Consider the following 11,089-nt stretch of genomic DNA (forward strand, 5'->3'; position numbering starts at 1 on the left):
TAACTTCCTGCATGTATAAGAGCAACCGCACGGCCAGTGCATGTGATTCACCTCGACGGCTCGTCTCCGTCCAGCCGAAGGGTCGCGGCGGGAAAAGTCAACAACAACAACAACAAACAAGAAGAAGAAGGTCTCACCGTTGCCTCTCCAGACCTCGGCCAGGTGGCAGCCGCTCTCTCCCGGCTCCTTGCAGAACTCCACCACATCGCGGCACGTGGTCTCGGGCGTGATGGGGACCTCAGTCACGGACTGCTCGCCGTCGCTGAGGTACACCGTCAGGATCATCTGGAGGAGGAGGAGGAGGAACGTGTGAGAGCCTGAGATGAGACCAGATGTGTGGTCGTGGAGACGATGAGGAAGGTTCTCTCCTTCTCTCCCTCTCTCTTCCTCATTGTTTTGAGTCAGAAGAGGAGGAGGAGGAGGAACGTGTGAGAGCCTGAGATGAGACCAGATGTGTGGTCGTGGAGACGATGAGGAAGGTTCTCTCCTTCTCTCCCTTCCTCATTGTTTTGAGTCAGAGGAGGAGGAGGAGGAACTGTGTGAGAACCTCAAATGAGACGATGAGGAAGGTCTCAGGTTCTCACTGCATCGCCCTTTTCTCCTCCTCTTCTGTCGTCGGAGGAGGAAGAGGAAGAGGAAGAGACACGGTGTGAGAACCTGAGACCAGAAGTGCGGTCGTGGAGATGCTAAGGAAGATCTTGTTGCCCATGCCTTTCTTCACATCCACCCATGAATGAACCCTTGCTGAGCTGTTCAGTAACCGACTCTTCAGTAACCGACCGTCGACGCACCGCGAATCCGCAGCGGGGGAATAATGCGGTCTGCTTTCTCATGCATGAACCTAGCCAGGGGTAACGCTGGGGCGGTCCTGCTGCCGTCTCCTCAGTGTTTAATACAATGATGAGTAGTGCCTGCTCCAACAGCGAACAAAGACGAGTCGAGACCTCTCTAATGTACACGCCCCCACATGTTCCCCCACTGCCTCTCTGAACTACACACCACTAAACTTATTGATGCCGGCCACAGAGGAAGATAAAATGCATTCAACGACCAGCTCGACGGTAAGGGTTCACAGAGCGTGTCAGGTATAAGTGCTTCAGGTCCACCTTGGACAGCCTTTCCCTCTAATCATCCATTTTAATGAACGGTTTCGGTCCAGCGTCTCTGGATACCTGAAGAGAGAGACCCTATATTAGAGGAGCTCCAATATTCCTCCTAGAGAGCCCAGTTGAAGGAATACTAATTCCTAGTGTTCTTGCCGTACAGCCTAACGCTTTAAAATGCACAACCACCACTTTTTTTCCATCAATGCGAGTGTTTTGAGTGTTCCCTTACTTAAGAGAAAACCATTCATGCACAACAACGGCCGGCCCTGTTGCTGTTGTCGTACATGACAGACAAACAACAAAGGAACCATCTTCTTACAAGTCCCGACCTGTGGCTCTTCTTCTTATCGTTTCATCCCGACATGAAAAGTGAAACGCAGGTAGTGGGAACGCCGCCTTATGTGTCATGGTTGATCTTTCTCCCTTGGGATTTTCCCGTTCCTAATCCAGGATGTGTTAATACTAGAAACGCACGCCCTAATCCTCCATGAAACAATGGGGGTTCTACGTAGGAGGTGTACACCAAAGCTTTTTATATGCTAATACCGAGGTTTTCTATACGGCCCGAATGCATGGATTCAATTCATAGCATATATTGGGGCTTAGGGTTGTCAATAATGCAGGAAGCTATTTGATGGCCTTAGCCTGTGTTTGATTCGGACTATTGAATCTTGTATTGATTAACTCAGAGCCTCAGGGGTGACGGTGACACACACACACACACACACACACACACACACACACACACACACACACACACACACACACACACACACACACACACACACACACACACACACACACACACACACACACACACACACACACACAGTTCAGGGGTTTGTACGAGTCAAAAAAAGCTTCTTTTTTTTAGCAATTTTGCCTCTTAATGGGATGCAATGGTTAAAAACAACTTGTTTGTAATTCTGTGCAAACACTATTTCAGAGAATAAGCAATAGAAAGCACGATGATTGTAGGAAAGGGGGGACTTCAAGGGGGCATCTAAATTATACAGCAACTAAGTCAAACCAGAAAGTGACTGCCTTGCTCATGAGAAACATAAAAACCCTCGAAAAAGCTATGTACAAATAACGTATTTAGCTATCCATCGACAGATTTCAACCTTCAACCAATGAAAGGCAGTTTTGGCTGCTCGGTGATGAATAGATCAATACACAAAAAAATAACTAAATAATAAGTAGGCCTTTTCCATTTTCTTTTTATAAGATAATCATGTAACTTTACTGTTTATATGAGGACATTCCTTTGCGCAAATAAAATAAAGAATATTTTTTTCTATATTTTAAATGTTTGTTCTCATTGGATTATAGAGGAAATTATGGAACTTTTTGGCGGACCATTTTATACAAAATATTCTACCAATAATGAATGACCGTGCAACGCATTATCTTGATATCACCAGCACATTCAGCCAACCCTCATCCCAGAGTCACATTGAAAACGCCGCCATCGGCCAAAAAGGCGACCCGGGGACACATGGCCAATCAATCCCATCATCACACCGGGACGACTGTACAGCGCGCCATTACTTTGAAGCCAAGGTGGAACGTGCACTATCTGCCCCAAAACCCTTCCGGAAAACATCGGAAAAAAGCACCCTAACGCCTGGTTCGCAGAAAAACATCTGCAAACATACGTTAGGTCGCGGGACGAGTAAGGAGAGCCATGATGGACAGACCCCCCCACCCCAATGAGTTAACAGAATGTTTCTTAACCATTTCCTGCAGAAACACACAAACTCTGTCCGACTGTGACGTCCCTGCATACATGCTACCGTCCCTCCAGCCACAAACATCGCCGGTCAATACCAACCCCCCTCACGAAGTTGTTGCCTCCTCCCGTGGTGGTGGTGGTGGTGGTGCTGGTCTTAGCTCGTCTGACAGCCCTCCGCTTTCGTCGCTTCGCCTTTTTGGGGGAGCGCTGGTTCTCCTTCCCCCAGATAGGATGCTCCTTGGAAATATTGACCAGCCCTCGCAACACCAGGGCCATGAACCTCTTCATTTTTCCAACCGCAATCGCCCCTCAGGAAGGCATGAGCCGCGATAATTACGACATCCCGAGCCGGCACTTAAAATGCCAAAGAGTAGTGCCTGCGTCAGACGTGGCTGCAGCAGAGACTTTGGAGGGAGAGAGAGGGACAGAGCCTCGTCGGATGTATAATCTAGTGAGGGAGAGCGAGCTAGAGGGAGAGGGGGGAAGAGAGAGAGAGAGAGAGAGAGACGGAGCGAGAGAGGTAATGCAAGAGATGGAGGCAGAGAGAAAGGGATGGACACAAACAGCTCGCCCGAAGGGGGACGCACACACATAATCACACACGCACACACACACACGGAGACAGAGTCAGAGAAAGAAAGAGAGAAAGAAAATGTGAACGAAGAATGGAGGAGAGGAGGGGGCAGAGAGACCCTCTATCGGTCTCGCTCGGCCGGGGTGTGCCAGCGGCGGTATCCGCGATGACTCTGCTAATGCTTCTTGGTAGGGACACTGGATGGGAACGGCAGCAGCGTATTACGTCCAAGTCTCCGGTCATTTAGGTGAAGATTTCTTCCCATGCGAGCACGAAAGGGAACCTTGTCTTGTCTGTTCCCAGGCAGAATAATCCTCCGGTCATTTATCACTGGTTCAGATAACGTGCCCACTGCGTTGGACGAAGTCCTGGCTGGCTGAGAGGGTCTATTCATGCATGTCAAGATGTCATGTCTTACATAGTAAGCCCGAAAGGTTGGCGTACAGTTACGGTAATATTATCTAGTCCTCGTTTGCTTTGCAGCAGCACCAGTCATTGACGAGCACAGGACAGACAATATGATCGACCCAGGAAAATGCGGAAAAATCTACTACGGTTAAAATATTCAGGAGAGCTACCCATATATTACATACAAATATTGCTATGAATAAAAAATAAAAAAATAAAACACCAGGCAGGGAAGAGACAAACGGAAGCAGATCACCCAAGAATTGACATCAAACAGATATCTAATCCAGTTGAGCGATCAGACCCATCATCGTTTCCGCCTGAACTTTGTAACAAACCATAAAAAGCCCACATCAAACCATAACTTAATTAAAAGGCACAAAGCAAATACGCTGATTGACCGCTTTATTGCAAAGGCAACAAGGGTTGAGGGAAACGTATGCGTCACACGCCTAGCGGAGCCTCCAAACGGAATGTTTGAATAAAATCACATGCTTCATTTGATAAGACAAAGAGTAAGGTCACAGCCAAACACTTGGCGTTTGTTACTTGGTCATGAAGCGAGCTAAAGCACAGATTTCTAAATACAACCATATCGCCCCACCTATACAATTGCTTGAGACAAGCTACTCCTGTTAACACTAAAATAAAATGAAATCTGATCATAGTAAGAGGAATAAACGCTGTCTGCTGCCTGACACAAAACAACTTAGTTTCCAGGTTCCATGCCAGTGATTAGCAAAGCCAGCTTCATAATGCATCACGCCTCAACCAATGAGAACAGAGTATGTGAACAGGTGCTGGACGCTGTTAAACACATAAACAGCTGACTCTGGATATCTGGTAAGGGTATCTTTAAGAGCGGGCTTCCACCACAGCCATATCCATTAGGCATCCAAGGCAAGTCAAGGAGAAAGCCAGTGAGCCAAGCCTGGAAAACCACCCCCAGCAGCACCTCCACCCACAGCCCACAGGCTTGTGGCTGCGGGGACAGATGTCCCACTCTGCCCTGCTCCACTGTGTGAGATTGATGCCGCTTAGACAATCAACTCGGCTCCAGAAAGTTTTCCTTGACAATGGAGTATTAGCTGATGCGGCCATACGGGCCCCCAGGACGGCCAAGGGCCACGCTGGCTGCTGGCCAGTCATGTTAGAACAAAAGGACAGGGCATCTCGCAGCCGGGGCTGGCTGGCTGACAGCCGCTCAATGCCTAGGGGGGGGGGGGGGGGGGGGGTCGGCTGACGGGTAGCAAACATCTGTCCCCCCCGAACACCTTAGCAGTCATCCATCGCCGATAAACTCGACATGCTTCCCCACTACTGAGCAATCTTGAACATTTTCCATTCATAAATGCATTTTTTTAAGTCGGTTTGTATCCATACAGTTTTGACAGTTGTTCCATGGAAAGTTTTCCTAATCTGTTTCATTTCCATCCAGTTGGTAGTTCACCATCAGAAGTGGTACAACCAAGGAACAAGAGTTATGAAAAAGCCACCAGAATGTAATAACACATGAAATATCATGTGTTAAAATCCCTGACAACAAATACTGAAATGTATTTGATTCAACAAAGCAATGATTTAAGACACTATGATGATTTTTTTTGATTTTTTAATAATGATATTCCTTGGACGCATCATTAAGTGTCATGTCAACGTCACGTCAGGCTAACCTTCCCCATCAAATGGTTTGTTGTGGTAAATTTAACTAGGAGCGAAATGAGGCATGAACAAGCCCCTATGGAGTTGATCATAAATGACTCAATATGGTGTTTTAGAGAGAGTAACAGAGGCCCGTATGGTAATCATTAAAGCAAAAAAGACTCCACCCTACTGACTGGGTAGAATTTTATGGTGCTTTCCAAATCACTCAATATTGTGATCGAGAAAGAGAAACGGACCAATGTGATGTGATGGGTTGATAGATAGATAGACAAAACATGTCATTTAGATTCTGACTGCCTCATAACCTTGTGAAACATAAAATCCGAGAAACTTTCAACGTGAAGAATGATAGTACATTCCATCAGTGTTATCTGACCACATTAGGCCCACAGCACTAAAACAATTTACAAGCATTATAAATACGCTAATACTTTCAATGTTACCATTTTAAGAGGATTCTGGTACTGACATGATTGTTAATCTCCCATATGAGGACGTTTTATCCCTGCTGCAGGACAACTGTTGATTTTAAATGAGCATGGTACGCCCTGTTCAACCGAGAACCTTTTGGAAGACTACACGGTGACAGATTTGCCTTCTGACGTTTTAATTTGGAGAGACAGTAACACGTGTAGATCAGCACCTCCAAGGTTAACCATGTTGTAGGGTGGGGTGGTTGCACATCACCAGCGTGAGCTTGACCCCCCCCCCAACAGCTCAGCACCTCGCATCGGCATGTCATCATTTTCTTTCAGTGAAGCTCATTCAGAATGTCATAAACTACTTACTGGCATCATATCGGCAGCGTGGTAAGGTCAAGACGAGGGGACATCGGTTGATTAGCGTTGAGGGTGCAGCTCCCAGTAATGTGATGGGGTACGGTCGGCCAGGTGCCTCCTTGCCGAGTAAAGACCGTGGTCTCAGGACACCCAAATGTGCTCCGTTTGGCTCTGTGGAGTAAAATAGCCCAGCCTAATAATACACCCGTTTCCTAGCTGCTGATAATAATACACAGGGCCATGGCTCTAACAAGTCGTGGATCCACGTCTGAAAGTAGTGGGTTAAACTCCCCACACCGCTGCTGGTTATGGAGTTCACCCTGGCCTAGAAATGGGATTCCTCAGCCATCAACAAGCCGCTGGTTGCGGGGCTAGTCCCCCACCACTACTAGCTCCCTCGTTCAACGTGAACGGCCAATTTGTTGAGATAAACCGGTTAACACCGGATCACATATAGACTTTACTCACCAAGGTCGAAACAGAATCATTTTTTTTAGCAACCGTAATCGAATTGGTTTTCCTCTGCGGCCACATCGAGCAGGGAGTCGGGAGCTAGCCAGCTGTCAGTCAGCTAACCCCGACTACGTCGTTAGCCGAGGTGTGCTACGGAATCCAAGATGAGTTTTAAGTTGTCTTTTGCTTTAAGTCGACATTTAGTGGACCGCAATGCGTGACAAAACGGAGATGGGTTGATTCGAGATGGGTTGTAGGCGGTGTTTAAATTCCCGGATCGATGGATCGGTGGAGTGCAGTAGGTGATCGAAGGCTAATACGCTAGCAAAGCTAGGTGTCGAAAACAGCTCGGATCCAGTTGTTGACGACGGGGGGATGTGGGCGGGGCCTAGTGGGAACGCTGTGAAAGCCACGCCCTCGTTGGAATGTCGATGTTCAATGTGGTCTGTAATTAAATATTAATTCATGTTTTTACTCTTGGAATTTTTTGTGCTGTACACGTGTATAGCATTATGAGGTGACTGATAACGTGGGGTGAATCATCGTGATTGAATGAAAGTGGAGATTTTGTTACCCATCCATCAGGTTTAGACATAGTTTCAAATCATTGTCAGCATATGGAATAAATAAAATTATATATATAATATATTTATACATGATATGGTGGGTTGGAGAACACCGTTAATAAACTTTTAGGCAGCTGCTGGGATATCAATTTAAGATTATGAATTACATTTACATTCTTTGTTTTAAATTTGCATGCATGTTATCCATTTCATTAGGCTGCTGGCCCCCACCCTTCTGATTCCTTGTTTTATTTTTTACTGAAAAATATATTTATAAAGAATTTGTAATTCTTCTTTCTTCATAGAACTAATTAAATGTAGGCAGTTAGCGACACCAAGTGGTGTAGCTGTGTAAGAACTCAAGGCGTTTGCAAAGAAGTTAGACGGAAGAGCCATGACACACAGAAAACGTAGCCTATTTAAATAAAAACACAAACTTAAACAGGCTGATCTAAAATATAGCAACGAATAATGAATATTTAATCAAAGTTAATATTTCAGATCTTTTGGTCTTTCCAGTTTGTTTAGTCTTGCAAATATGTTGGGGCTGGAATTCAAGTAACACCTGTTGAGAAGTTGCTGGAAAGTGACCATAACACTATGACGGTAAGCCATTTAGAAGAGCAGTTTAATTTAACAAAGATACACATACATAGTTACATACATTTTCAACTTAATATACATCAATATATATCCCCTGTTTTAACTGTCACACACATAGTGATTAATAACTCAAAAGTGTGTTAATATCTTCATTTGACTTTTCCTTGAGTTTTCAGTTGATGAAGTACGTTGTCCACCTGGAAGAGAGAAACATTTGATTTCAAAAGACATATATTGTAACAAATAACAACATAAAGCATACAATAAACAGATTTCATGAACTCAATGTGTCGGGTTCAACGGTTCAATGCGGTGCATGATTTTAGGGTGTAGTGACAGTACCGTGATGAACCAGTAGGACTGGGGCCCGTAGCGACTCAGGGACCTGCTGTTCATCTCACTGGCGGGGGCCAGAACGTGGAGGTGGAGGTGAGGCACAGAGGAGAAGGGAGGCAAATGGAAGCCCATCCTGCGAACACCCGATATCCAAAGGTGAAGCCGGTTTTTACGCAATCTTGCTTTTACTAATTGATAGGTCATGCTTTAGAAAAACAGCTCATGGATGGGACACTTATAACGTAGGCCTATTTTTCTTGCCGTATTCATTGTATTTTCTATTCCTAGTAACAGGGGAAGTAGGGAGCTAGAAGCAACCTCGACTAAATGTTAATTGAATCTGAGCCCACTCAAAGACAATTTCCTGTCCTAAACTCATCTCCGTCGTTTTGGTGCCATCTGGTCATTGTCCACAGTGAACCTTTCTGTAATCATGTATAATAACATAATTAACCACATGCCATGGAAGAATAATCGGAAAATAAATTACCTGACATCCTGAAGGTCACTTATTTTGTTGTTTTCCAAAACTTTTCTTCCCATCTCTTTCATCTGCTCTACTGTTTAAAAAAGAAAATACGGAATTTATGGATTTATTATTAACATAAAAAAAATAAAGAGCCTATTGCCTAAACACGTCTTGGTCACGTGCTCATATGTCTGGCTCTGGCATGCTAATAAACAACAGCGACACACCCTCTGGAGCTCCGCTGAGAAATCTTTACCAAGTGGTATGTGTTCCCTCTGAAGCGTCGAGCAGTTCCCCAAGTGAGATCTGGGAACAACCAGGAAGTGGTGTCGGGCTCCGGGCTTCGAGTCACGAAAACACACGAGTTCATCATCCTGTAAACTCGGCAGAGAAACACAGTCTTGCGCTCATCGACTTACACAGTAGTATTCTAAACACGTTTTGCAACAAAACCGGACAGCCTTCTTACGGTCAGAATAATCTCGGTTTCCTTCTCCTTGGTGGTGATGCAGCAGAACAGGCAGTCCCCATCCGGTATATGAGATGAGGACATGGTGTTGTGTATATGTTTTAACACGGTTATGGCACACAGTGTTACCTATTAGCCTACTAGTGTATCGTAATGAATCCAATGTAGAATGGACTCATAGAGTCGGAGGAGCGAAGAATGACGAAGCACAATGGACCCGCCCATCGCGGACCAAAACAATGTAGCTGGGATAAAATGAAGACAGACAGTAGGCCGGTCCAAAGTACAACATCTATTTATTTGATCTTCCTTCTGTTGAAGTTCCCGAATTTAATAACACCAGTAGATTTTCTTCCTGCAGAGGGAACAAAGGGGGTTTCATTCGGCCTTAAACGTAGGCCTAATTCTAAAGTAAACAGCAGACACTTAAAACTTAACAAGAAATTATTTTTTCCCCCTTTTTTATGGCAGCCAGAACAACACTTACACTAATGAATCTGTTGGTGCGACGGATGAATTTATAAAGCATGTCGTCATCGATCCTGCTGGCAGGGGCGAGAACGTGGAGGTGGAGGTGATCGACTGAGATGTAAGGAGGTTGGTGGAACCCAATCCTGAAGATCAAGCCATAGGAATAGGAATCAATCGATGACTCGGCCAAGTCAAACAAGAGAGTAGAAAAAAATAAAGTTGGATTTAAATATCGAAAACACTCATATCTCGCCAAGTGAGGCACAATATAGGCCTACCACATGATTCATTTACAGGGTTACCCGCCTGTCTATAGTAGTGGGTCATGATCCCAATGAAAACAAACGAAAAACAACTACAATTTACATTCATAGGTTCAGCAAAGGTTTGTGCATGCACAGGTCTTTGGATGCATTTGCAAGCACCCTCACCTTATGTCCTGCATATCAGTAATGCCTTGATCTTGTAGTGCAGCTCTGCCCATATCCGCCATTTGTTGAACTGTTCCATAAATATCGGGTTAATTAATCCACTTAATGGGACGATAAAAAACAAACAATGGTTCAATTAACTTCACAGAGGCGCAGGGCACGCGAAAACTCACCCAGAGGAGCGTCTTTCTTGGTGAGTGATGAGCAGCTCTTGATGTGCTTTCTTGGGATGACCAGAAAGTGGTGAGGGGCGGCCGGGTATATATCCCTGAAGCAGACCATGTCGTCATTCTGTTTAAAGAGTATATAGCCTACATGAATATATAACCTCTAACGCAATATCAGTACATAGGTCAACAGTTGTCATCTCAACTAGTTGAAGCAAGTCTTCTTGATAGTAAAATAATAATGAACAATTATTCCCCGAAGGAGAAGTGAATAGTTATTGCCTTCACGGAGCCTGAGGTAAATAGGCATACTACACGTGAACACTCCAAAAATAAACAAGATATAACTTTTTGCCGGGATTTATTTGTTTTTAGTAGCTTGACGAGACGACCGTCGCGCAGGATTGAGATCTCAAATCCCGAGATAGCGAACCAATCAAATTGCGCCATTTTAGGAGGTTCACTTGGATGTACTAAAAAAGGATAGCCAATATAACAGGCTATATTCATAATTTATCTTAACAATACCTCTCGAACCAGTTCCGTATATTCGTCTTCACCATTGCTTATCAAACAAAAAATACAATCGTCCATACTACTACTACTACTTCTACTTCTACTAGACTGCTCCTCTTCTGTGGTTCCACAGCATCGGCTGAAAGGCATTATTTGTTCCATCTCAACGGGAAGTCGGACTAAACACTAAACCAGGCTGGTTCAGATCACAAACCGCACAGGTCCACCGCGACGCGTTCAAAACTTCCATCGACGTGATAATTGAGTTTCACCCTTGCATGCACCGATCATTCCGGATATAGATGGTACGTCTTCCCTTCTCCTCAACCGACTTAACCATT

At 44.9% G+C, this 11,089-nt stretch overlaps 2 protein-coding genes across 4 annotated transcripts in view; both read right to left on the reverse strand.

Moving 5' to 3' along the window:
• ppp1r13bb (protein phosphatase 1, regulatory subunit 13Bb) overlaps positions 1-7,097 on the reverse strand; it is a 32,318-nt gene extending 25,221 nt beyond the window's left edge. For both annotated transcript variants that reach the window (XM_030345278.1, XM_030345277.1), the window contains exons 1-3: positions 6,736-7,097; positions 6,277-6,438; positions 138-285 (exon numbers count right to left, since the gene is read on the reverse strand). In XM_030345278.1, the coding sequence (XP_030201138.1) occupies positions 138-285; positions 6,277-6,285 (157 nt within the window). In that variant the 5' untranslated portion in view covers positions 6,286-6,438; positions 6,736-7,097. The remainder of the gene's footprint in view (positions 1-137; positions 286-6,276; positions 6,439-6,735) is intronic.
• Positions 7,098-7,889: 792 nt separating this feature from the next.
• Positions 7,890-11,083, reverse strand: LOC115534177 (histidine triad nucleotide-binding protein 3). 2 transcript variants are annotated; one of them, XM_030344938.1, is made up of 9 exons: positions 10,761-11,081; positions 10,239-10,356; positions 10,066-10,135; positions 9,651-9,777; positions 9,164-9,518; positions 8,951-9,068; positions 8,716-8,785; positions 8,232-8,358; positions 7,890-8,086 (listed from the first exon to the last, which is right to left on the reverse strand). In XM_030344938.1, the coding sequence occupies exons 5-9, from the start codon at positions 9,245-9,247 to the stop codon at positions 8,039-8,041; spliced, it is 447 nt and encodes a 148-aa protein (XP_030200798.1). In that variant the 5' UTR covers positions 9,248-9,518; positions 9,651-9,777; positions 10,066-10,135; positions 10,239-10,356; positions 10,761-11,081; the 3' UTR covers positions 7,890-8,038. The 2 variants fall into 2 exon arrangements, with proteins under 2 accessions (XP_030200798.1, XP_030200797.1); XM_030344937.1 differs by lacking the exons at positions 7,890-8,086; positions 8,232-8,358; positions 8,716-8,785; positions 8,951-9,068 and having other exon boundaries at positions 9,443-9,518; positions 10,761-11,083.
• Between the last annotated feature and the right edge of the window lie 6 nt (positions 11,084-11,089).

This window comes from Gadus morhua, chromosome 21 (assembly GCF_902167405.1).
Source record: "Gadus morhua chromosome 21, gadMor3.0, whole genome shotgun sequence".
Lineage (NCBI taxonomy): Eukaryota > Metazoa > Chordata > Actinopteri > Gadiformes > Gadidae > Gadus > Gadus morhua.